The sequence below is a fragment of the Halichondria panicea genome, chromosome 11, assembly GCF_963675165.1.
Source record: "Halichondria panicea chromosome 11, odHalPani1.1, whole genome shotgun sequence".
Lineage (NCBI taxonomy): Eukaryota > Metazoa > Porifera > Demospongiae > Suberitida > Halichondriidae > Halichondria > Halichondria panicea.
Window position 1 is genome coordinate 185,001 of NC_087387.1, and position 26,022 is coordinate 211,022.

General features: G+C 43.2%; 4 protein-coding genes across 5 annotated transcripts in view; 2 read left to right on the top strand and 2 right to left on the bottom strand.

The window, feature by feature from the left end:
- The window catches only part of LOC135344477 (uncharacterized), a 4,416-nt gene extending 4,220 nt beyond the window's left edge, over positions 1-196 (bottom strand). Inside the window, exons 1-2 of the mRNA XM_064541690.1 lie at positions 72-196; positions 1-13 (exon numbers count right to left, since the gene is read on the bottom strand). The exon at positions 1-13 is cut by the window's left edge and continues 84 nt beyond it. Of these exons, the coding sequence (XP_064397760.1) occupies positions 1-13; positions 72-94 (36 nt within the window). The 5' untranslated portion in view covers positions 95-196. The remainder of the gene's footprint in view (positions 14-71) is intronic.
- Positions 197-250: 54 nt separating this feature from the next.
- On the bottom strand, positions 251-6,050 carry LOC135344480 (hsp90 co-chaperone Cdc37-like). The gene is made up of 12 exons (XM_064541694.1): positions 5,910-6,050; positions 5,652-5,785; positions 5,528-5,594; positions 5,366-5,467; positions 5,266-5,316; positions 5,040-5,170; positions 4,784-4,874; positions 4,452-4,567; positions 4,233-4,353; positions 1,064-1,132; positions 722-860; positions 251-498 (listed from the first exon to the last, which is right to left on the bottom strand). The coding sequence occupies exons 1-12, from the start codon at positions 5,946-5,948 to the stop codon at positions 344-346; spliced, it is 1,215 nt and encodes a 404-aa protein (XP_064397764.1). The 5' UTR covers positions 5,949-6,050; the 3' UTR covers positions 251-343.
- A 32-nt stretch (positions 6,051-6,082) lies between these two features.
- LOC135344478 (autocrine proliferation repressor protein A-like) lies at positions 6,083-10,461 on the top strand. Its single transcript, XM_064541691.1, has 15 exons — positions 6,083-6,396; positions 6,549-6,660; positions 6,836-6,901; positions 7,365-7,413; positions 7,468-7,581; positions 7,646-7,741; positions 7,980-8,069; positions 8,122-8,251; positions 8,548-8,665; positions 8,826-8,913; positions 8,967-9,005; positions 9,759-9,847; positions 9,956-10,046; positions 10,115-10,180; positions 10,240-10,461. Exons 1-15 carry the CDS (start codon positions 6,180-6,182, stop codon positions 10,357-10,359), a joined length of 1,485 nt encoding a protein of 494 aa, XP_064397761.1. The 5' UTR covers positions 6,083-6,179; the 3' UTR covers positions 10,360-10,461.
- Positions 10,462-10,543: 82 nt separating this feature from the next.
- Positions 10,544-25,972, top strand: LOC135344474 (serine/threonine-protein kinase MRCK alpha-like). Of its 2 annotated transcripts, XM_064541685.1 has the most exons (40): positions 10,544-10,870; positions 11,118-11,250; positions 12,906-13,003; positions 13,221-13,298; positions 13,958-14,053; positions 14,243-14,391; positions 14,505-14,655; positions 14,811-14,954; positions 15,146-15,216; positions 15,325-15,523; positions 15,693-15,933; positions 16,045-16,228; positions 16,408-16,475; positions 16,984-17,051; positions 17,143-17,315; positions 17,503-17,688; positions 17,993-18,098; positions 18,333-18,481; positions 18,631-18,861; positions 18,934-19,019; positions 19,473-19,576; positions 19,632-19,755; positions 19,852-19,923; positions 20,192-20,393; positions 20,515-20,596; positions 20,786-20,923; positions 20,977-21,064; positions 21,302-21,445; positions 21,696-21,907; positions 22,148-22,262; positions 22,430-22,540; positions 22,588-22,668; positions 23,692-23,789; positions 23,965-24,055; positions 24,117-24,198; positions 24,307-24,418; positions 24,799-24,823; positions 24,951-25,081; positions 25,257-25,359; positions 25,608-25,972. In XM_064541685.1, exons 1-40 carry the CDS (start codon positions 10,766-10,768, stop codon positions 25,682-25,684), a joined length of 4,908 nt encoding a protein of 1,635 aa, XP_064397755.1. In that variant the 5' UTR covers positions 10,544-10,765; the 3' UTR covers positions 25,685-25,972. The 2 variants fall into 2 exon arrangements, with proteins under 2 accessions (XP_064397755.1, XP_064397756.1); XM_064541686.1 differs by lacking the exons at positions 10,544-10,870; positions 11,118-11,250; positions 12,906-13,003 and adding an exon at positions 13,037-13,044.
- The last annotated feature ends 50 nt before the right edge of the window (positions 25,973-26,022 follow it).

A 26,022-nucleotide genomic window follows, 5' to 3' on the forward strand; every position in this document is an offset into this window, starting at 1 on the left:
AGATAGCTCCCTCCTACACACACACACCATTCATGACATCTATAAGAGCTAGTACAAGTAGTGCGGCTTACCCAGAGCGGCCGTGGCGATACATGATCTCTACAGTAGTGCTAGTGAGGTCTCCTAGTCCTATCTCTATTCAGCCATTTTATATGTAGCTCCAGTTACCGGGGCGATAATAAGGGGGAGGGGCTGGTGGCTGCAAAACATTTGCTCAATAATTAGCCGCGGCTTACTCGAATAGTATAAATTATGCAGAAAAGGTTGTTTTTTATTATAAACAGATCAAATTGAACAATGTCTTATACACAAAAAAAAGTCATTAAGTCATTCCAAGTGTTCCTCAGTCCAAGCCCAGGTCCCCCGAGTCTATCTCCTCATAGATCTCCTCGTCAGTGATGGGGATGCGGTCAGCCATGACGTCCCTCTCTCCATCACGTACCTCGGCCGTCCCCTCAGCTCGCAGCTTCTTTAGCTCCTCACTGGCAGGGGTCAGTCCTGCATGACCAGGGACATAGTACAGGATTACAAGAATTATCCCACAATTTCAATCAACATCCTGGGCCAAATTAGGCTACGAATTTAACTAAAAATAAAAAAAATGGTTTGCAAAATTATGTACACAAAACTTATAATTATGGTGGCGAAATATTCAAGTGTTGCCTTAATATGGTAAATGGCTAGGAGACAAATGTGGCAGTTTGTACATGTCATTACGTACCAGCAGACTTGGCATCAGAGACCCAGAGTCCAGAGTCCACGCATCTTTTCATGTGATAGCTTGCCTCCTCTTTGGACAGCTTGGCTAGAACCTCTTGCAGTTTAGACACACTCTTTGTCTCGAAACATTCCTTCAACTCCTGTGAGGTGAAGCAGCAAATAATCATTAAAACAAGCCAATTTCCGAACAAACACTATATAATTATTGTAAAATATTAGCAATCAGTTCTGTAATCATAATTATTATTTCGAAGATCCACTTCATTTCAAGATCACAGAAAATAATTATGACAAAATAGCATTAGCAATCTCCACAACCTTACATGCAGTACATGTTGATCACCTGAGGTAGAGTCTCCAAGACCTGGATAGGGTCCAGTCCACCAGGTCCCTGCCTTTCCTGGCGAGCCTCCTACAACACCAAGCATCATAATGAGTCATGGGTATATAACTCATAATTATACTGAATCCATTTTCAACAATTTTATGATTTTCTGAAAGCTTAGAAAGATACCTTTCAAATGGTACCATCAATGTTCATATTGGAGAGATAAAAGTATTTACCAATTTGGCGATACCATGGATTATAGCCCATGGTCCGAGGCCGAAAAATGTCAAATTAGGGCCCCAAAGAAATTTTGGATTGAAACACATCATTTGAAAGGTCTCTTTCTAAGCTTTCAGATTATTTTTGACATTGGATGAACGGTACTCAAGTTAATGGCTGTTGAAAGATGTTCCCCTCCACAATTTAATCAATGGTTCAGGGACTCTTTCAGCTGCTATAACTTGAATTCTGTGGATCCAATGTCAAAAATTTTATGATTTTCTGAAAGCTCAGAAAAAGACCTTTCAAATGGTGTCATCAAACTTTGTATTTGAGAGATAAAAGTATTTACCAATTGGCGATACCATGGATTATAGCCCATGGTCCGAGGCCGAAAAATGTCAAATTTAGGCTCCGAAGAAGTTTTGGATTGAAACATATCATTTGAAAGGTCTCTTTCTAAGCTTTCAGAAAATTAGAATATTTTTGACATTGGATGAACGGTACTCAAGTTAATGGCTGTTGAAAGATGTTCCCCCTCCACAATTTAATCAATGGTTCGGGGACTCTTTCAGCTGCTATAACTTGAATTCTGTGGATCCAATGTCAAAAATTTTATGATTTTCTGAAAGCTTAGAAAAAGACCTTTCAAATGGTGTCATCAAACTTTGTATTTGAGAGATAAAAGTATTTGCCAATTTGGCGATACCATGGATTATAGCCCATGGTCCGAAGCCGAAAAATGTCAAATTTAGGCTCCGAATAAGTTTTGGATCGAAACATATCATTTGAAAGGTCTCTTTCTAAGCTTTCAGAAAATTAGCATTGGATGAACGGTACTCAAGTTAATGGCTGTTGAAAGATGTTCCCCCTCCACAATTTAATCAACGGTTCGGGGACTCTTTCAGCTGCTATAACTTGAATTCTGTGGATCCAATGTCAAAAATTTTATGATTTTCTGAAAGCTCAGAAAAAGACCTTTTAAATGGTGTCATCAAACTTCGTATTTGAGAGATAAAAGTATTTGCCAATTTGGCGATACCATGGATTAGCCCATGGTCCGAGGCCGAAAAATATCAAATTTAGGCTCCGAAGAAGTTTTGGATTGAAACATATCATTTGAAAGGTCTCTTTCTAAGCTTTCAGAATATTTTTGATATTGGATGAACGGTACTCAAGTTAATGGCTGTTGAAAGATGTTCCCCCTCCACAATTTAATCAACGGTTCGGGGACTCTTTCAGCTGCTATAACTTGAATTCTGTGGATCCAATTGTCAAAAATTTTATGATTTTCTGAAAGCTCAGAAAAAGACCTTTCAAATGGTGTCATCAAACTTTGTATTTGAGAGATAAAAGTATTTACCAATTTGGCGATACCATGGATTATAGCCCATGGTCCGAGGCCGAAAAATGTCAAATTTAGGCTCCGAAGAAGTTTTGGATTGAAACATATCATTTGAAAGGTCTCTTTCTAAGCTTTCAGAAAATTAGAATATTTTTGACATTGGATGAACGGTACTCAAGTTAATGGCTGTTGAAAGATGTTCCCCCTCCACAATTTAATCAATGGTTCGGGGACTCTTTCAGCTGCTATAACTTGAATTCTGTGGATCCAATGTCAAAAATTTTATGATTTTCTGAAAGCTTAGAAAAAGACCTTTCAAATGGTGTCATCAAACTTTGTATTTGAGAGATAAAAGTATTTGCCAATTTGGCGATACCATGGATATAGCCCATGGTCCGAGGCCGAAAAATGTCAAATTTAGGCTCCGAAGAAGTTTTGGATTGAAACATATCATTTGAAAGGTCTCTTTCTAAGCTTTCAGAAAATTAGAATATTTTTGACATTGGATGAACGGTACTCAAGTTAATGGCTGTTGAAAGATGTTCCCCCTCCACAATTTAATCAATGGTTCGGGGACTCTTTCAGCTGCTATAACTTGAATTCTGTGGATCCAATGTCAAAAATTTTATGATTTTCTGAAAGCTCAGAAAAAGACCTTTCAAATGGTGTCATCAAACTTTGTATTTGAGAGATAAAAGTATTTGCCAATTTGGCGATACCATGGATTATATAGCCCATGGTCTGAGGCCGAAAAATGTCAAATTTAGGCTCCGAAGAAGTTTTGGATCGAAACATATCATTTGAAAGGTCTCTTTCTAAGCTTTCAGAAAATTAGCATTGGATGAACGGTACTCAAGTTAATGGCTGTTGAAAGATGTTCCCCCTCCACAATTTAATCAATGGTTCGGGGACTCTTTCAGCTGCTATAACTTGAATTCTGTGGATCCAATGTCAAAAATTTTATGATTTTCTGAAAGCTCAGAAAAAGACCTTTTAAATGGTGTCATCAAACTTCGTATTTGAGAGATAAAAGTATTTGCCAATTTGGCGATACCATGGATTATAGCCCATGGTCCGAGGCCAAAAAATGTCAAATTTAGGCTCCGAAGAAGTTTTGGATTGAAACATATCATTTGAAAGGTCTCTTTCTAAGCTTTCAGAAAATTAGAATATTTTTGACATTGGATGAACGGTACTCAAGTTAATGGCTGTTGAAAGATGTTCCCCCTCCACAATTTAATCAATGGTTCGGGGACTCTTTCAGCTGCTATAACTTGAATTCTGTGGATCCAATGTCAAAAATTTTATGATTTTCTGAAAGCTTAGAAAAAGACCTTTCAAATGGTGTCATCAAACTTCGTATTTGAGAGATAAAAGTATTTGCCAATTTGGCGATACCATGGATTATAGCCCATGGTCCGAGGCCAAAAAATGTCAAATTTAGGCTCCGAAGAAGTTTTGGATTGAAACATATCATTTGAAAGGTCTCTTTTTAAGCTTTCAGAAAATTAGAATATTTTTGAAATTGGATCAATGTTACTCAAGTTGAACTCATAATTATTATGTGCATTTATTAGCCCCACGTACTGCTCACACACTAACCACACCCCCCACACTGACCTCTTCGACCTCTCGTGCTGCCTCCTCTATCCTTGCCTTGGCCCGCCCCCTCACTCGTCCAATGAACGCCCCCAGCTCATCCTGGAATGCATCCAGATACGTCTTCTCCGCTGACTTCATACTACAGGGGGTCATATGACAGTTAGCCCACACCCTCCGCTTTTGTCACGAAATTGTTATATTTTCAGAACTTGTTCTACATAATTATTATTTCCCCACCGTATAAAGAAGCCGGGCACACAGGAACGAGGGTCCCTGTCGAGTTGTTTGGCCAGCTCCAGGATGTACTGCATCACAATAGTCTGGTGGGCCACTCTCTGCATCAGAGATGACTTCTGCAGGCCACACGATGTGCGTGTGTGTGTGCGTGTGTGTGTGTGTGTGTGTGTGTGTGTGTGTGTGTGTGTGTGTGTGTGTCTGTGTGTGTGTGTGTGTGTGGGTGCATCGTATTAATTGCATTAATTGGTGAGATCATTCTACATGTGTACATTTATACACGCTCCCAGTATATATAGACCACACCCATGTATACACAGACCACACCCACTTACCTCCTGAACCTCCAGATTGACACACCACATGGTGAGGTAGTTAGCCGTGTCCAAACACACAAGCTGTGAGTTGTCCCTCAAGAACTCAAGACTGCAGTGGAGGAGAGGGCAATCAATACCATATTCACACAATAACCAGTACACAAGTACTGACAGCTTCCCTCTATGAAGAGCCCTGAGGCACATGTACACCATCCAACCACACCCCCACCAACCACACATCCCACCCCCCACACCCCCACCAACCCTCCTGTACCTCGCATCATAGTTGGCCAACATTCCAAACTTCTTGATGGTGCTCTCGTTCGTGTTGATGAAGTCAATCATTTGCTCGTGTTTCTTACTCTCGTCCACTTCCTGTGGCTTGGGCTTGGGCTTGTTGATCACCTGACACAGGGGGGTAGAGGCATGTCAGGGGTTTGTGGTATGTCAGGGGGTAGTAGCATGTCAGGGGGTTTGTGGTAGTCAAACTAATAACTCACTGTTTTGTCAAAGCCAGGCTGAGAGAGAGTGTCCACATTCCAGGGGGTCAGCTGCAAACACGAGGGGTTATATACACGACTATCAAGAATAAAATCTTACTCGTTCTTTCTTTGCAATCTCCGCCTCCTTTTGTTTGAACTCTTCTTCTTGTTTCTTGAGCACTGCCAGCTCTGTCCTCACTCGTGCTGCTTCCTTCTTTTGCTGCACAACACACACACACACACGTAACGCTTACACCCACACGCCCACACACAAACTTACAGCGTCCTCGTTCAAGAGAGACAATTCCTTAGTCTTCCTCTGGATATCAGCTGTTCTCTTCTGGAGTCTGCAAGGGAATAATAATGATGTCTGCATTACCATAAATAAATAACTAAATATTCACTCTTCCTCCTCTGCCTTGAGCCGATCTTTCTCCTCCTTGGTCTGTTCCATTCTGTCCACTCTTGCTTGGTGACGCCATCGGAACAAAGAGGGCGTGTCCACGTTAGGATGGGTGTCATCCTCATCATCGCTCACCTGAATAGAAGGTGTAGATAAGTACACACAACACACACACACACACAACACACAACACACACACACAGACACTGACTACACACATGGATCGTTTTATAAAACCCAATAAATACGATAGAGCCACCTCGATGTGATTCCACTTGCTGTAGTCGAGTCTCGACATCTTCTCGGCCTCAGTGCTATGAACTGTAGCTGTACACACGCACACACAAGATGTCACTCAGAGAAATTTCTAGCAACAAATTAACCTATGACCTGTACGGGAAAACCCTTCTTAGCTAAAAGGGGGGTGGGGCTGGTCACATGTTGTAAAAGCTAGCTAGCTAGAGGTCATCTAGTTATTTATATATAACATAAGAGAAAGATACTGTACCCACTGCCTACTCTACAAGCCATGTCTCTGCAAATACTGCTCGCGGCCACTTACTTGGGCCTGCTGGTGTGTCAGACTGCCTGCCTCCCTAGCTCCAGGCCCCAGGCCACCACTCCTCTGGACGACTATGTCAACAAGCCTGACTCTACCTATGAGTACAGAGATATGGGGAACTCGTACAGAGGAGATGGCTACACCTCATACTTCATCAACATGACCTCACAGACCTGGCTATCACGTATGTGTGTGTGTGGTGTGTGTGTGCAGTTGCCGCCTACTTCTATTTCCATGCACAATTTTAATTAGCAAAAGTTGCATCCATTGTTCTAATAACTGCATTGTGTAGCTATGGCTTCCTTTAATCAGTCCCTATTGTTGCTCTGACTGCAGCATCTCTTGTGAGCAGGTCAGTATGGTGGCACTACATGGTCATCAATGTGCCTGACAAGATTGAGTATCCGGACACTGCCTTCATATATATCACTGGAGGGAGCAACACTGGGTACATGCGCTTACTATAATACTTGACCTCTCATGGATTATGTAATCGCAAAAATGTGTTGTTTTTTAAATCCACAGTTTTGATGAATAATAACTTTCAGTGTTGATTTTGTGTTATCACACTAAGTAATCTCCTCACACACACCCACACACCACACACCCACACACCCACACAGGTCAGTACCTGAGATCAGCAGCTCTGATTGTCTCTTCTCAACCGTCACCTGCTTTACAACGGGAACGTTAGTCAACACAATAACTGCTAGTGTATAATGTAGAAATAGCTATTATCCCTATAATATCACCACCATACACTGACTGCATGTACTCTCACTCTCAGAGTGACAGCCACACTGTCTATTATCCCTATAATATCACCACCATACACTGACTGCATGTACTCTCACTCTCAGAGTGACAGCCACACTGTCTATTATCCCTATAATATCACCACCATACACTGACTGCATGTACTCTCACTCTCAGAGTGACAGCCACACTGTCTATTATCCCTATAATATCACCACCATACACTGACTGCATGTACTCTCACTCTCAGAGTGACAGCCACACTGTCTATTATCCCTATAATATCACCACTATACACTGACTGCGTGTACTCTCACTCTCAGAGTGACAGCCACACTGTCTATTATCCCTATAATATCACCACCATACACTGACTGCATGTACTCTCACTCTCAGAGTGACAGCCACACTGTTCCAGATTCCCAACGAGAGAATTGTGTTCTCTGTAAGTGTTCTTTTTCTGGCGTAAAATTTGAGTTTCACTTTTCTCTTGAATTAGGAAGATCCTCTGAAGAAGGAACGCGATGAGGACGCTATTATTGCCTATACTTGGTACCATTTCCTCAAGCATCCCGATAGTCCAGAGTACATCCTGCGCCTACCAATGACCAAGGTATTAGGATGAGTGGATGCACACACGCCCACCACACACACACACCCACACCACACACACACAGGCTGTGGTGAGGGCTATGGACACTGTAGAAGACTTCAGTAAGAAGAAGAACCCAGCTGCCAATATCACCAAGTTTGTGATCGGAGGAGCTTCAAAGGTATCGTAACAAACGCTAGTAAAGAATTGTGTTTGCAGTACATTCTCGTAGCTAATTGAATTACCCCCCTGTCATTACCCCCACGCAGCGTTGTTAATTACCCCCCTATAATCACCCCCCACGCAGCGTTGTTAATTACCCCCTGTCACCACCCCCCACGCAGCGTTGTTAATTACCCCCCCTGTCATTACCCCCCACACAGCGTTGTTAATTACCCCTGTCATTACCCCCCACACAGCGTGGTTGGACCACCTGGACCACTGGTATAGTAGACAAGCGAGTGGTCGGAATGATACCTATAGTAGAGGACCTACTAAACCTGCAAAAGGTGAGAGTACAATATATCACATGACCATTCATTGCCCCCCCCTCTCTCACAGAACATGCATCACCACTACCGTATGCTGGGAGGATGGACCTTTGCCTTCTCCGACTATCATGAGCTCAACGTGACTGCTTATCTGGACGACCCTATCATGACACAGCTGGCATACATTGTCGACCCTTATGGTACGTAGGAAAAGTATCAAAAGCTAGGCTTTTAAACAAACTTTTCAGATGTCATAACTTGAATTCCGTGAATCCAATTTTAACGATTTTATGATTAATTTTTCTGGAAGCTTAGAAAAAAACCTTTCAGATGGTGTCATCAATGCTCATATTTGAGAGCTGACAGAATTTACCAATTTCGGCCAAATACCATGGTCCAAGGCCGAAAAGTAACAAATTATGGCCCCATCCAAATTTTGAAGTTTTCCCAATAGTCTAAGAGTGCTAGATTTGACTAGCCCCTCCCTCTGCTGCAGCGTATCTTGACCGCCTCACTATGCCCAAGATGATAATCAACTCCGGAGGGGACGAGTTCTTCATGCCTGATGATAATCACTACTTTTGGGACGCCCTCCCGGACCAAAAATATTTCAGGTATAATTTTTTTATTACAAATTTGCTCAAAATTAATATACATTTTCAATTTTGGCAAAATACTATGGACTTTTATATTATTATTTTATTTTGTTGTGTGCATTATGAGTGTCGTGCATTATGGGTGTCATGTGATTGTTGCCTCGGCTTCCTTGTGTAGGATGCTACCCAATGCTGAACACTCTTGTGCCGGTCACTACACTAGCCTCATCTTCTCAGTGAGAGCTTTCTACCTCTCCATTCTCACTGTACGTTATCATTGGCTGAAATACTGCTGAAATATCTAATGTTGAATTTTCAGAATACGGCAAGACCAAATATGACATGGAAAATGGACGCAGTAAGTCATGTAATACTTACAAACGTAGGGTGTTTTTAAAACATTGATGGCTAACTTTGATTGTCTGTAACTTTAGTTCAGATAATCAGATTTCAACAATTTTATGATTTTCTGAAAGCTTAGAAAGAGACCTTTCAAATGATGTGTTTTAATCCAACATTTCGTCAGGGCCATAATTTGTAATTTTTCGCCTTTGGACCATGGGCTATAATCCATGGTATCGCCAAATTGTTTATCTCTCGAATATCAACTTTGATGGTACCATTTGAAAGGTCTCTTTGTAAGCTTTCAGAAAAACCTAAAATTTTTGATTTTCAATCCACAGAATTCAAATTATGGCAGCTGAAAGATTCCCAAAATCATTAATTAAACGTAGTGTTTATCAACAGCCATAACTTCAGTACAGTTGATCCGATGTCAAAATTTTTATGATTTTCTGAAAGCTTAGAAAATTACCTTTCAAACGATGTGTTTCAATCCAAAATTTCATTGGGCCCTAATTTGTCATTTTTCGGTCTCGGACCATGGGCTATATATATAATCCATGGTATTTGGCCAACATTGGCAAATATTTGACTTTATAAGCTTTCAGAAAATCATAAAATCGCTGAAATTGTATCCACAGAATTCAAGTTATGGCAGCTGAAAAAGTCAGGCCAGTTTTTTGATAGCTAACTTTGAGTGTCAGTAACTTACTATACATGTAGAAGTTTAAATTATTGCGTATGTTGAATGTTTGCTCGTCCACTGTAGACAGCTGATGGTGGGACTATCACCATGTCAGCTGATATCAAACCAGCTGATGTGAAGGTCTTCCACGCCACCACCGTCCAGAGCAAAAGGTTGATAGTTGTTGTATATAATTATAGTCTGGCTTGTTATATATATACGTATAGTCAATAAGTATAGGAAAGTAGTGTTCTTAATGTCTGTGATTGTCATTGATTCAGGAAAGACTTTCGTCTGCTGACTTTGCCGCCAGGTTCTAAAGATCCCATTCCACAGCCTGTGTTTTGGTTCTCGAAAGATCTCCAACCTGATGTATGTGCCATTGAATCACTGTCTTGATAACAGTATAATTATATGGTTGAGTGTTTTGTTTTCTATAGGCTAATGGGAACTATGTGGCAAGTATGGCAACTCCAGAGGAAGGGTGGAGAGCTTTCTTTATACAGGTGAGTAGATCACCATGCAGCTGGCAATAATGCACTCTAACTCTTTACTGTATATACAGGCGACTTTTCCTGGGCCAAAAGGATCACTGTTTGAGTACACCACCCAAGCCAACATCATCCCTTACACTGACGCCTTCCCTGACTGCCAGGGGACAGCCTGCCTAGGGACATTGGTCTGAGGCTGTACTGTGTAGTTAGCTAGCCCTTGATACATGATATTTTGACTGGTGTTTTATATAGTGCAACAGGTTGTGTTATTAATGTCATTATGATGTCTGAAATGGTTAATCAAATAGCACGCGCACGCGCAATATCTACTGCGCATGTGCAATAAGATGGAAAGTTAAAGAGATTCATGAGTCATGACCTTGGTATGCAAAGTGCATGTACACAATTTATTATTGTAGCTTTGTCTACGTCTATTAAATTCCTAAAGACCTCTTCAATTGGCTCTTGGCTTCTATCATTATTAAAGTGCAGTGTAGATAGCTAACTGAACTAGACCAATGAACTAGTCTACTAGCTAGCTAAATAGTGAAGTTTGTTATTCTAGTGACCCCTCCCCACTCTTGTGAGAGGTATAAGATGGCCTCTGACCAGCCTCGTCTCCCTGGCATGGCTCTGGGTACCAAGGCTCGTGTCAAGGACGACCCAGAGGACAGGATGGCAGAGCTGGAGAGATTGTTCATGGTGTGTGTGAATCATAGGACGATTGTACCACACACAACACACACACACACCACACACACACACACACACACACCACACACACACACACCACACCACACACACAATTCCAACCATTGTTGAATCAATATAAATTAAGGATTAAAGCTTCTTCCGTATAATTGGGAGGGTGTGCGACTGACAATCTTTGCCCACCCCATACCTTTGTATACCCTTCAATCACACACACACCACACACACACGCCCACAGGCACACAGTGTTACAGACCACGGACAGAGCTATAGTATCGAGACTCTACTAGATGCTCTCATCGTCCTCTATGATGAGTGTTGTACCTCATCGTTCAAGAAAGAGAAGACTGTCTCTTTGTTTGCAGATGCAAGTGAGTCCCTAACAACCAGCCTGTTGCCACATTAGCCAGGCCACTCCCCCTCACCTTGTCCTCCATATTAACCAGGCCACTCCCCCTGTGTCCTCACACAACACTAGTGGTGTCATTCACATGTATGCTGTGTTACAATACTATAAGCCATTCACGTGTGAGCCATGTTGGTATAGACTATTTACATGTATGCCCTGTGTTGGTATAGCAATGTACAGTACTATAAGCCGTCCTATTTAGATCTCAATAGATAGTTCATGTCTGGATGAGCCTCTGATATTCAATACTCATTACTTCTTTGACTCTCCCACAAATTCATATTACTGTGTCAATTCCGTGTTTATATTACATTCATTAACTGGGGGACTGTATTAGCACACGTTGAATGTCCATAGGACAACCATATCAGCAATTATTGGTCTCCTGCTGATATTCTATAGCTACCTGCTTACTTGGTAACAGTTAACCTAGCCAGCCCATTGTTCACAGTCTACTTATCCATATGTCATACCAAGATTGTGTAGCTGTTACCATGTTGTACATTTGCATAACGTGTTTGTATTACTCTTAAGTTCTGTTGTCCTGACAATATGTAGTATACAGTGTGATGAGACAGTACAGTAGATGCTTGTAGAAAGACGTACCTGACGTTACATGTACATGGTAATCACTGTAGCTGTTCTTTCATTGTGTATTATGAGCAAGACAGTTATGGTAGCCTTCAACAAGCCGACATTATCTGTGGTGGTGGTTTTATGGTATAAAACATTTCAGTAAGGCTTGTCTTTGGTTGCTAGGTTACTCGCCCCCACCTTTGGCTTGCGTGTTCTATTGACCAATCACTGGCTAGTATTTAATAGGCGAGTTAATTGCATCACTTATAGATACTTGATTATTTCTTGGCCTCTTATATATTGTCCTAAAGTGCATTCTTGAACCAGCCTACTGTTTACAGTGAGTGTGTGTGTGTGTGTGTGTGAGTGTGTGGGCGTGTGTGTGGTGTGTGTGTGTGTGTGTGTGTGTGTGTGTGTGTGTGTGTGAGTATGTGTGTGTGTGTGTGTGCGTACTGACGTGTGTTTGGGTGTGGTCACCGCCTCTCTATTGTTGTGTCTATGGGTGGTTTTTGTAGAGGCTGTGTGTAGACTACTGGCCTGATAGGAGACTAGAGGCTTGCTGTATAATACAGTACAGTGTGTATAAAGGCTTTCATCAAAGCAGCTGACTGGACTATGTGATGGGAGGTGTGTGTGTGTGGTGGGTGTGCTGCAATGTGTAGTGTCTTCCAAATGTTAATTCTACACGTATAGCTTGTAGTGTGTCTACTCCAGAGTTCTAGCTCTTCTTGTTTTGAGTATAATTTATCGCAATGCCACTCCTGCCTGGGAACTTTGATACCATTGAAGGAGAAAGGTGATAGTGTCCACCACTCCACCAAATAGGGATGATCTGTTGTTGTGTGTTAGGAATGCTCCAAATTAAGGCAGCAATTTAATACAGTTCATTGTATGTGTTAACCACAGTCTCTGTGTGTGTGTGTCACTACTTGCTGGGTGGGCTCATCTGCTACACATAGCCTTGGATTATAGCCTAAAGTTTTAACCCCCCCCCCACACACACACACGCACACACACACACACACACACACACACACACAGCCAAGCCGGTGGTGAGCAATATACAGAGCCTCAGATTATGTGCTGACGATTTTGAAACTATCGAGCTCATCGGAAAGGGGGCGTTCGGAGAGGTCAAGGTACATAATATGTGGGTGGGTGGGTGTTTGGAGAGGTCAAGGTACAGTACCCTCTCAGTATGCATAACAACCGTATTCATATCAAGTTTACTAACTTACCTTCCTGTATCATCTCTATGGAAGCTAGTGGGTGATATAACTGGAGAGATGATGTGATGCTGTGTGGGTGTGGGTGTGTGGTGTGGGTGTAGTGTGAGATGTGATGCTGTGTCTGCAGGTGGCTAAACTCAAGAGCACTGGTAAAGTGTACGCTCTCAAGATTCTCAATAAATGGAAGATGCTCAAAAGGCACCAGGTGAGATCACTGCGGTGTGTGTGGTGTGTGTGGGCGTGTGTGTGTGTGTGTGTGCCAGGTGAGACCACTGTGTGTAGCCATTATCTAGACTAACCAACAAGCCATTACCAACATTCAGTTGCTTTCAACATTGTTATACCTACATGTATATACACTAGCATTGTTATACCTACATGTATATACACTAGCATTGTTATACCTACATGTATATACACTAGCATTGTTATACCTACATGTATATACACTAGCATTGTTATACCTACATGTATATACACTGGCATTGTATTATTAGTCCTAGAGTAAACCCAGCAGTCAGTATTGTTAGCTGGTTGGCTGGCTATGGTTGGCTTGTGCCACTCCTTCTTTTGTGTGTCACATTTGATCTCCACTGTATTTAGATGGTGATGCTATTGTTGTGTGTGTGTACAGTGAGTGTGTGTAGAGCTGGCACAACATCAGAGTATAGTACACTAGAACGTCTCAGAGTATAGTACACTAGAACACTTTTTTCAGAGCTAATTTTGATTGTCCATAACTTGTTTTGGGAATGTCCAATTTCAAAGCTAAAAGATGCATTTAGTAGCTGTTTGATAGTGCTACAATATGGTGTGCTTAGATCAACAACTGTACTGTCTGTTCTAATGGTGTGTGTTGTGCAGACGGCTTGCTTCCGTGAGGAGAGGGACGTGCTAGTGTTCGGCCCACAAGAATGGATCACTACGCTCCACTTTGCCTTCCAAGACAGAGAGAACTTGGTGTGTGTGTGTGTGTGTGTGTGTGTGTGTGTGTGCGTGTGTGCGTGCGTGCGTGCGTGCGTGCGTGTGTGTGTGCGTGCGTGTGTGTGTGTGTGTGTGTGTAGGCAACCTAGCAGACCTCAGCCTGCGTGTGTGTGGGAATTGAACCATTTACATAATGTTTCCATCTTTCTTACCCCATCCCTCTAGTACCTAGCCATGGACTATTACCTCGGTGGGGATGTGCTCACACTCATCAGCAAGTATGAGGACCACCTCCCGGAGGATATGGCCAAGTTCTACACCTGTGAAATGGTTCTGGCTATCGACGCCATCCACCGGCTAGGCTACGTCCATAGGTACTGTGTGTGGGGGGTGGAGTGGGCGTGTGTGTGTGTGTACACAGTGATGTTGCACATATGTATATTATTATTACAATAAAAGTTGATTCAGTATGCACTTTGACCCTCAGAGATATTAAACCTGACAACGTCCTTATTGGTAAAGATGGACACATCCGATTGGCTGATTTTGGCTCTTGTCTCAAAATGGACTCTCGTGGGAAGGTTGCTTGTACCACTGCAGTGGGGACACCCGACTACATCTCCCCGGAGATACTCACCGTAAGTGGGTGTGGCCTAATAATAGACGAAGGGGGAGGGTTATGTATATGATAATTATTATTATGATTCTGTTCATTTCCCGGGAACACAGCGTCTTAACTGTGTATACCTTACCCCCCACGAAGCACCCTAACTGTACCATACCCCCCACATAGGCGATGGAGGATGGTAGAGGTGTGTACGGACGAGAGTGCGACTGGTGGTCCCTCGGTATCTGTCTCTACGAGATGTTGTTTGGGGAAACCCCCTTCTATGCCGAGTCCCTCATTGAGACATACGGCAGAATCATGCAACACAAGGTAAGCACACCTCCCCTCAGGCACTGTACGCTATGGGAACTGTAATACAAATAGCATATTCAATAGAGCTATCAAAGAGCTACAAAACGCAACCTTTACTTTTGAAATTGGCCAATCGTAACTCGAGTTATAGTTAGCAATGTATAGTGATTGTTCTAATAACTTTATTTTGTTATTTGTTGCCTCCACAGTCTCGTTTCTCATTCCCAGCGAATGTGAGCTATGACATGGTGTCACGTGATGCTAGAGATCTCATCAAAAAGTGAGCGTACAATAATAATAATACAATAATAAATAAGTATAACTCGTTACCCTCCCCTATGCAACTGCCCCACACACATACGCCCACTCCACACACACACACACACAGGCTGATATGTAATGCCAAGGATCGGCTGGGACGCAGTGGTATAGAGGATTTCCGTTCTCATCCATTCTTCAGTACGATGGACTGGGACAACATGCGCAATGTATCACCACCGTACATACCAGAGTTCTCTTCTCCCACTGATACAAGGAACTTTGACCCCATAGAGGAAGAGGACGACGGCATGCCTCGGGGCCATTATGTGAGTCATAGTGACACTGTATGATGTCATAGTGACACTGTATGATGTCATACTCTATCTAATTATAGTAAATGCTACATTTATATAATTTATGAGAATGTCCATTAAAATTATTGCCTTCGTTCACCCCCCACACCACACACACCCTCACACCCTCACACCCACACAGCCTGATCCGATGTCCTCTAGTAAGATGACGGCCCTCACAGTTCACCTTCCCTTCGTAGGGTTCACATACACACACAACAGTAGCCTCTCAGACAACCCCCCCATCACTGAGGGAGGTACGGGGACTAGCCCCCCAGCAGGGGACGGCAAGGAAGTGAGTCGACTTAAGTCAGAAATGGACACACTCAAGAAACAACTAGCCAAGAAAACCATCTCTGAGACATCTGGTCCAGCTGGAGATGGTAAGTTTATGTGTGAGTAGGGGCTACATTCGAAAAATTGTGGGATTAATTTCTTCGAACATACGTGTATAAGGGGGTGTGGCCTGATATTGAAGCCCCTCCCCCTTATAGATGAGTCAAGCTCCAAGGTTCGTACACTAGAACGTACCACTAAGACCCTCAAGTCAGAGAAGAGCTCGCTCAGTCTGGAGCTGAGCTCTCTGAGGGAAAAACTTGCCACTAAGGACAAGGGACTACGCGGTGTCAGCGAGCAACTGGAGGAGACAAAGGAGGAAAACACACGACTAACTGAGAAGTGAGACTGTCGCTAGTGCAGGCTACACATGTTATAGACATGTAGACTCCTTTTATTATAGCAATCTTTGATAGTCTGTAACTCTAGTTGCGATTGTCCAATTTCACAACTAAAATGTGCATTCAGTAGCTCTTTGATAGAGCTACAAGATGGTGTGTTTAGATCAATGATTGCTTTAGGCTGAGCGATGTGAGGGCGCAAAAGGTCAAGTTCTCCAGACTGGCTAGAGAGAAAGGAGAGGAGATCGGTGAGTGTGTGGCTAGTACAAACAGACAAATAATATTACTACTGAGTAAAACGAAGTAGCAAACCCTACAAAAGTGTGCACATGTACAAAGCTTCACTGTGCCTGTGTGTGTGCCTGTGCCTGTGTGTGTGTGTGGGTGTGTGCCTGTGTGTGTGCCTATGCCTGTGTGTGTGCCTGTGCCTGTGTGTGTGCCTGTGCCTGTGTGTGTGCCTGTGCCTGTGTGTGTGTGTGGGTGTGTGCCTGTGTGTGTGCCTATGCCTGTGTGTGTGCCTGTGCCTGTGTGTGTGCCTGTGCCTGTGTGTGTGCCTATGTGTGTGGGTGTGTGCCTGTGTGCTTGTGTGTGTGCCTATGTGTGTGTGTGTGTGTGCCTATGTGTGTGTGTGTGTGGGTGTGTGCCTGTGTGCTTGTGTGTGTGCCTATGTGTGTGTGTGTGGGTGTGTGCCTGTGCCTGTGTGCCTGTCTGGCAGTTCATTGATAGTGTGTGTGTGATATTATTCTCCATGTGCAGAGGAGATGCTTGAAAAGGTTGACTCTCTGAGGAAGAACAACAGGGAATTAGATAAAGAGAGGAGGGCGGTGAGTGTGTGTGTGGTGTGGGCGGTATGTGTGGGTGTTGCGTAGGCGTATGGATACATTAACAAAATTAATCCCTTCCTCCCTGTATCAGCTGGCAGCGGACGTGGACGAGTATCGTAGCGAGTCTGACAAATACAAGAAAGCCGCGAGACGTCACGAGGGAACCATCAAGTCCCTCGAGGATGAGATATCCCAATTAAAGAGCACCAGACGACGCACTTCAGACTCCACCCCTAGTCTAGAAATGAAAGAGCAAATAGCAAAGTAAGTTGCATCATCGTACAATACTCAAATCGTGCACAATAAAAATTACATGCACAGATACAAGTTTAGAAATACAGCACAATTTCAACAAAAGCCAAGGCTATATATGCCTTGCGCTTTTTCAGCTGTTTTGGTAGCTTTATGATTGTTCCTACACTCTTCTATTCGTTCTTTCTCTCCTCCCCAGACTTCGTACGGAGTTATCGTCCAAGGAGGCGGAGCATCAGGAGGCAGTCTCTAGTCTCCAGTCCAAGAGCAGCACTGAGATACAGAACCTCAAGAAGATGCTCGGGTCCTCGGAGGCTAGCAACACCGACCTGCAGAGAGAAAACAACGAGCTGCAGCTCAAACTGACACGATCACGAAACAAGAGGTACATGTACAAATACAACCATTAGAATTGTTATAGGCCTATTGTGCTATAGGGGAAGGTGACCCACTCAACCAAACAAACGCAGTACGTACATTACAAAACTACTTCATTTTGAAAGCACTAAAATACTAGAGTTTGGACGGTCCAAATTCAACGATTTTATGATTTTCTGGAAGCTTAGAAGGAGCCCGTTCAGATGGTATGCTCAAATCCCAAATTTAGAGCGGGCCATAATTTCCTATTTTCGGGAAAAGACCATGCATGGGCTACCATCATACCTCATACCCCCCCTCCCACCATATAGTGTCCTGGAGTTGGACCAGGGTCTACGTGAGAGGAGCGAGAGATTTGATAGGGAAAAGCAGATGCTGTTGGACCAAAACAAGCAACTCAAAGTGGAACTGGACAAGGTAATGGAGGCTCCGATTTCAAAGCTAAAATATGCATTTAGTAGCTCTCTGATAGTGCTACAATATGGTGTGCTTAGATTAATTTATTTCGAGCCAAACCCGTCCATTTTCTGTAAAAAGTGTGAATTTTCAGATCAAGGAGCCTTGATTCATTCACAGTATTTGCCAATCGTCATACAGACATTGCCACACTTGCTCAACTGAACCCCCCCCCCCCCACCACCATAACTGCAGGTGTCGTCTGCCAACAGGGACATGTTGTCCAACAAGGCCGAGGTTGATGTTGAGTTGAAGGAGCTGCGGCAGAACAGAGAACTGCTGACTCAGTGGGAGCGCCAGATCGCTGACATCATTCAGTGGGTCACTGAGGAGAAGGATGCACGGTACGAATATCATGTGACAAGAACTAGGGCAAATAATGAACTTTTAAATTGCTGTAGCAACTTAGATTTTTAGTTTTTTGTCTGTACATGTACTACATTTATCTATCTACCCACTCTACCCCTCACACGCCCACTCCACCCACTCACAGAGCGTACCTTAAGAACGTAGCCAAGAAGCTAGCTGATGATGTTGATAACCTCAAGAGTAACGCGTCAACACTTGGTCGTCAGAAGGAGGAGTGGATGGAGAGACGTACACTCAAGCGTGACAAGGGAGGTAACCTCGAGTTACAGCTGCAACTGAAGAATGAAATGGCAGAGAAGGCGAAGACTCAAGAGCAGCTCACTCAGATCACAGCTCAGATGGCTGAAATGGAATCGTAAGTTTGGGCATACGTACGATTGTGCGTCTGTGTTAGGTTGGTTACCATGGTTTCTCTCTCGGCTGGCAGACACACACAACAGGCGGAGACAGAGGTGGACAAGTTGCGTATTGAGAACGAGAAGCTGCAACAGCAGATGAAGCAGCTGCGACTAGGTCAGAGTTCATTTACTATAATTATACCAGGCGACACTGCATGGGTACTTGGGGTACATGGTTGTACATATAGTTGAATATCTTTCAACAGCCATAACTTTAGTTCTGATGATCCAATGTCAAAAATTTTGTGATTTTCTGAAAGCTGAGAAATAGACCTTTCAAATGATGTGTTTCAATCCAAAATTTGGTTGGGGCCCTAATTTGTCATTTTTCAGCCTTGGACCATGGGCTATAATCCATGGTATCACCAAATTAGCAAACATTTTTATCTCTCAAATATAAACTTTGATGGTACCATTTGAAAGGTCTCTTTCTAAGCTTTCAGAAAATCAGCAAATTTTTGAAATTGGATCCACGAAATTCAAGTTATGGCAGCTGAAAGAGTCCCCGAAACTAGCATTCATAATTATAAAATGGAGTGTTACATGTTTCTGTCGTTGCCTCCCTCAGCCGGTGGCCACCGCTCTGACAGTACGAGTCACTTTTTCCAGTCCCCTGCCCAGCGCCCCCCTGACCACAGACCAGCCCCCCCTCCCCCCGCTGCCACTAGGAAGGTAAGATCATCATAGAGAGGGATAAAACATGCTTGACCACACCCATCCTCTGTAGACCTCCTCCCAAAGTGGTGGTAGTGTACATGAACTGATTGTGCGCACGTTCGATGCCCCCACAAAGTGTGACACGTGTACCAGCGTCATGTTCGGTCTCGTCAGACAGGGTCTCGTCTGTAAAAGTGAGTCCCCTCCACACACACACACACACACACACACACACACACACACACACACACACACACACACACACACCACAAACACGTACACACGGACAGACTGCCAGATGAGTTGCCATGTTCACTGTAAGGACAAGGCAGTGCCTACTTGCCCCCTCCCCCCGGGACAAGGTAACCATGCAATCACTAATAACATCACTTATTATAATTATGCTCAACGCTTCTTCTTCCTCGCTATCCACAACCCTCTCCCGCTTAGCTCATTATTCTATTAATGTTAAAAACACACCATGTGATAGACCTCCCTTAGAGCTACTGAATGCTTGTTTTAGTTTTGAAATTGATTGTCTCAAACTAAAGTTATGGGCAGTCGAAAATAGTTGCCAAAATAGTCTTTTTTGTTTCAGTCAGTACCTCATTGCCCCTCCTTCCCGTACAGCCAAGCTACCATTTGGTATTGACATCCATCACGGTGTGGGCACAGCTTGTGAGGGCTGGATCAAGATCCCTAAACTGGGCGGAGTTAAGCGTGGTTGGCAACGAGGGTACGCTATTGTGTGTGACTTCAAGGTCTTCCTACATGACCCTGGTAGTGACATCCACTCTCCTGCCGTCGCTGCCACACTCATCTTTGATATCAGGTGATCAATCAATTAATTGATGTATTAATTTCAAGAACTTTGGCACAATATAAATTGGCTACAGGATAATAGTGATGTGTTGTGTGAGTGTCCAACAGGTCAGTGCATATTGTTATTACAGGGACCAGAACTTCCGTGTGAGTAAGGTGACCTCTCAAGATGTCATCCATGCTGGACCCAAGCTCATCCCAGCCATCTTCAAGGTTGGTTACAACAGTCCTGTTAATATGCTGCATTGTATCTGGTATACTTATTGCTATTAGTCTTAATTGCCTGTACACCCCACACACACATCACACATGTTGCTCCCTCACACCTCACACACCTCCACACATCACACATGTTGCTCCCTCACACCTCACACACCTCCACACATCACACACCCCACACAGATGTCATGCAACCAGCCTGGATGCCCTAGTCTTCGCTCAGAGGCTCTCATCCTTACAGACAATGAGGCGGAGAGAGATCGCTGGGTGGCCACACTGGAAGAGCTACAGAAGGCAGCCAAACAGAGCTCTAATCAAATGGTAAGTGGGTATGGCTTGAAGACATGACTCCACCCCATATCACACCCCCTCAGAATGCCATGTACAGCTGTCGTGAGATGTACACCACCCAACAACTGGAGATACTCAAGCACATCACGTGTGCAGCCATCGCTAACCCAGGTACAGTACAGTACAGTAGAGTACACAGAGAGATGTGCCCACACTGGTAGGTGGTGATGGTTGGTACTAACCATCTCTATAGTTACCACATGCTAGGCTGTAAAAATAAAGACAAATTTAACATGAAGAGAGTGAGAATTGGACATCTTAAGATGCTGGCCACATCACTGAATAATGGCTAATAGTGCTAGTGTGTTTCTTCTGGCTGCTGCTTTATTAACCCTTCTGTCACCACAGAACGTGTTCTCCTCGGAGACACTGAGGGGTTATACATGCTGAATGTGGTGGACGAGGGGTTATTCAAGTTCAGTGACCGAGACATCAGGAAGGTGTCTCACATACGCATCTTGCAGGAGGAGGGGCTGATCGCACTATTAGCTGGTGAGCGTCACTATATAATCATTATAAAATCACGTAGTGCCAGAAATGTTTGTGTGATGCTAACTAACGCTATCTTTATTTATTATCACATACTTTTGTAATCGCACAATTAATTCGAGGCCTGCAATCGAGAAAATAAGTTCATGTCATTTTTGGAGCTTTAAAATGCATAATTTTATGCTCGCATAATTATATAAATTATTATTTCTAGCACTATGGTATAGTTGTGTGACCCCTCCCCCCTCCACAGGGCGTACCCGGCTGTGTGTGCGTCTCATCTCCCTGTCTGCCCTGGACAGTGGGGATCTGAGGAACGCTGTGATTAAGGTACCAGAGACGGAGGGGGCCAACGTGTTCACCACGGGCTCACTGGGACCCACTGTGTACGTGTGTGCAGCTGTCAAGAACAAGGTGGTCATTCTGGAGGTCAACAGAACCAAGCAAAGATACGAGAAGAAGAAGGTACCAGTCACATGACCTGTGCTTGGGTATCACATGACCTGTGCTTGCCTAAATATGTTATTAGCTATCTTTGAGAGCCCGTAATTTGTGTTCCGATTATCCAATTTCAAAACTAATTGATGCATTCAATAGCTCTCAGAATTACCTTTCCAATGATGTGCTTAGATACAAGTTCTGTGATCAATAGTGTATCTTATAGCTGTTGTTGGTATACTGTATATCATGGTGTGTGCTGTGTAGGAGGTGACCCTGCCACTGCAAGTCGAGTGTATGCAGATGTTCAATGAGAAGCTGTGTGTTGGCTATCAGTCTGGCTTCTCGTTGATACACATCTACATGGACGAGAAGTCACAGAGTGAGTTGCCATGGATACACGATACACACATAGTTACCAAGGGTCATAGGGATATTCATATGCGTTGTCATTTTGTGTACAATAATAAAAAGCATTCAAATTTTGTTTTGAGAATAAAATAAGAATCATCGACGACAAGTGTAATAGCCACTTTCCCTCTGTCACAGGTCTTGTGCACAGTGATGACCTCACTCTCGGGTTCATCCGCCTCAACAGTTTGCCAGCCATGTATGCCGTGGAGATCAACAACGGACAAGAGTACATACTGTGCTTCAATAGTGAGTCAATCTGTGTGGGGGGTACGTGATATTGAGACCCCCTGCAGTGGTGGGTGTGTACGTGAATGGACAGGGGCGGAGGTCACGGAAACAAGAGCTCCTCTGGCACTCTGCACCTGTCTCCTTCGGTGAGCTACAAAATTCATATCAGGCAAATTATGGAGCCTCTTTCAGCTGCCATACTTAAATTCTGTGGATCCAATGTTAAAAATGTTATGATTTTCTGAAAGCTTACATGTAGAAAAAGACCTTTCAAATGGTGTCATCAAACTTCGTAATTGAGAGATAAAAGTATTTGCCAATTTGGCGATACCATGGATTATATATAGCCCATGGTCCGAGGCCGAAAAATGTCAAATTTAGGTTCCGAAGAAGTTTTAGATTGAAACACATCATTTGAAAGGTCTTTTTCTAAGCTTTCAGAAAATTAGAATATTTTTGACATTGGATGAACGGTACTCAAGTTAATGGCTGTTGAAAGATGTTCCCCCTCCACAATTTAATCAATGGTTTGGAGACTCTTTCAGCTGCTATAACTTGAATTCTGTAGATCCAATGTCAAAAATTTTATGATTTTCTGAAAGCTCAGAAAAAGACCTTTCAAATGGTGTCATCAAACTTTGTATTTGAGAGATAAAAGTATTTGCCAATTTGGCGATACCATGGATTATAGCCCATGGTCCGAGGCAGAAAAATGTCAAATTTAGGCTCCGAAGAAGTTTTGGATTGAAACACATCATTTGAAAGGTCTCTTTCTAAGCTTTCAGAAAATTAGAATATTTTTGACATTGGATGAACGGTACTCAAGTTAATGGCTGTTGAAAGATGTTCCCCCTCCACAATTTAATCAATGGTTTGGGGGGACTCTTTCAGCTGCTATAACTTGAATTCTGTGGATCCAATGTCAAAATTTTTATGATTTTCTGAAAGCTCAGAAAAAGACCTTTCAAATGGTGTCATCAAACTTCGTATTTGAGAGATAAAAGTATTTGCCAATTTGGCGATACCATGGATTATAGCCCATGGTCCTAGGCCGAAAAATGTCAAATTTAGGCTCCGAAGAAATTTTGGATTGAAACACATCATTTGAATAATCTAGATGTAGTAGCTGTCCTCTAGTGCTGTACTCTGACCCCTTCCTCTTCCCCCAGTGTACTCTGACCCCCACCTGCTGGTCTACTGCGAGAGTGCCCTGGAGATATACGATGTGGTCACTGCCAAATGGATACAAACCATCTCCTTCAGAAAGGTAAAGATGTTCTGTCAGGCTACCTACAATGTACATGTACTATAATTTGTGTGCTTCTCTGATTGATGTACTGTGGCTGCATGTGAACCGTTCGTACAAAATAACTCTTTTTAAATGTATCTGTATGCTACATTCCCCCCCCTCCACACACACATACACCCACTCATTGCTACAGATCAACTCTCTCTCCCCCGAGGGCAACCTCACGCTGTGCTCTATCAATGAACAGCCGACAATGCTCTATCTCAAGAAGCAAATGGAAGACGGTGAGCTAAGCCGCCACTCTCAACCAGAGGACGCCCTCTATATTAACCCCACCCCTCACAGATCAACTGCGTCTGCCCAGCTTCACTCGAGGGAGGTCGGCCACCAACGCCCTCAGGGTCAGCAAGAAACTGCCAAATCCAAAGTATGACAATTTTAAAAATACAAGCATTAGTGTGGTATACAAATGTCCCGTTTTGTTGTTTTCTTGGTACTTACAATGTAATTATTGTGTATTTATGGTCACTTGTAGCGCACAAAAAGGAGCTAAAAAGTCGAGCAGGTTTGCTATTTCTGGGCCGACTAACTTCACCCACGTGCAGCACTTTGGTCCCTATCAGAGCCTGAACCCTGACGAAATGCCGGTGAGTACGTCCTCCTGTACATAACTAGATCGTGTTGGTTGTTATATACAAATGTACAAGTGTAGCGTTAAATGAAGTATCTTTGAACGGCCATAACTTTAGTTCTGTTTGTCCAACAACGTTGATTTTCTGATTTTCTGAAAGCTTAGAAGGAGCTCTTTCAGATCGCATGCTCAAATCTTAAAATTTAAAACGAGCCATAATTTCTTTTTCGGCTGATTTTTAACACACCATCTGAAAGGCCACTCTCTAAGCTTTCAGAAAATCATAAAATTAACGTTATTGGACCAACGTAACTAAAGTTATGGCTGAGCACACATACACACTAGGGCGGTTTATAGACAGTACACTCAGACATGTTATTAAATATTCCCCTACAGGAAGCGGGTAAAGACGACCCAAGATGTAAGCACAATTTTTTGATGCATGTATGTAAATTTGGTTGAAATGCCAAAGAGTTCTGTGATGGTTGCTAGTTCATTAGTCCCCTTCCACACTGTTGCTAGTTAATTAGTCCCCTTCCACACTGTAGCTGGTCGAGGTCAGAGTCTGAGTGTGGTGGGTGGACACATGCCGAGGGATGGTTCTCCCTCCGCCTACTCTCTCAGTGCTATGGACATCAGCACGTCAGCTAGCACGTCAGTTGCACCACGACTCAGCAAGGTTCGGGAGTATAGGAGCCTATAGGCCACTATTAGTACAGCTTATAATTATGCCTTGAGGCGTACGGTAAAGCTGGCTGTGTGTGTTCTTAAGATTGGTAGAATGATTGTAGCTTTTTAGCAATTTCGCACATACTGTCAGTATAATTACCCGCCCACCACACCCCCACACACAGGCGGAGTCCCTAGACCCAATGACACAGAGTGGGTCCTCATCCTTTACCTCGTCTAGTGCACCAGAACAGGAGGAGGATACATACATAAATCGCCTCTCAGGATGTGAGTCATATTATTACCCTAGCTATATACCCTTACAGACCGTTAGCCTGTTATGGTAACAATATATTGCACATCTTATGTGATAGCAGGCAAATCTGTACAGCTACTGTGAGCGATTGCACACGGCTACCACTGTAGACACACAATATGATGATTATAAGTAGCTTCCCATTGCTATACAGTACACCTCCCTCTAGTGACTACTGCATGATTCTATAGCGTATTACTAACACTAACTCTGCCCTCAGTTGATGCCAACACACTGTTTGATGACCTCAACCTGGGTGACCTAGGAGACCTGGAGAGGGAGTTCTCCCACCACTGATTACACTTCAACAACAACTCAGTAGTCTCTAGGAAATGTTCAAACTTAATATTCAACCTAGTCGTATTTATAAGCATCTTTCTATGCTGGCTTGTACAGTGTGGCAACCAATTTTCTATTTCTGCTGCTATTTGTCATTGGCAGATATTTCCACAGTTTTATAGTAGCTAGAGCAGTGTGTTTATCAGATGATTTGTAGTATAATTATATAACATTATAATTTTTAATTTTTAATCATTGTGAGATAGCAATGTAAATTAATTAATACATGTTTACATCAATTGACAATTATGAGATTAGAGATTACCGCGGCTTGTAATGGAGGGCAATTGTTAACA

Excerpts from the sequence above, each read along its gene's own strand:
- LOC135344480 (XM_064541694.1), bottom strand. The coding sequence starts at position 5,948 with ATGTCGAGACTCGACTACAGCAAGTGGAATCACATCGAG. Across the intron at positions 4,568-4,783 it reads TCAATCTGGAGGTTCAGGAG|AAGTCATCTCTGATGCAGAG; the intron begins GTAAGTGGGTGT and ends TGTGGCCTGCAG. Across the intron at positions 1,133-4,232 it reads CAGCACGAGAGGTCGAAGAG|GAGGCTCGCCAGGAAAGGCA; the intron begins GTCAGTGTGGGG and ends TTGGTGTTGTAG.
- LOC135344478 (XM_064541691.1), top strand. The coding sequence starts at position 6,180 with ATGTCTCTGCAAATACTGCTCGCGGCCACTTACTTGGGCCTGCTGGTG. Across the intron at positions 7,414-7,467 it reads ACGAGAGAATTGTGTTCTCT|GAAGATCCTCTGAAGAAGGA; the intron begins GTAAGTGTTCTT and ends CTCTTGAATTAG. Across the intron at positions 7,582-7,645 it reads TGCGCCTACCAATGACCAAG|GCTGTGGTGAGGGCTATGGA; the intron begins GTATTAGGATGA and ends ACACACACACAG.
- LOC135344474 (XM_064541685.1), top strand. The coding sequence starts at position 10,766 with ATGGCCTCTGACCAGCCTCGTCTCCCTGGCATGGCTCTGGGTACCAAG. Across the intron at positions 16,229-16,407 it reads AACACACGACTAACTGAGAA|GCTGAGCGATGTGAGGGCGC; the intron begins GTGAGACTGTCG and ends TGATTGCTTTAG. Across the intron at positions 19,020-19,472 it reads GATGAAGCAGCTGCGACTAG|CCGGTGGCCACCGCTCTGAC; the intron begins GTCAGAGTTCAT and ends TGCCTCCCTCAG.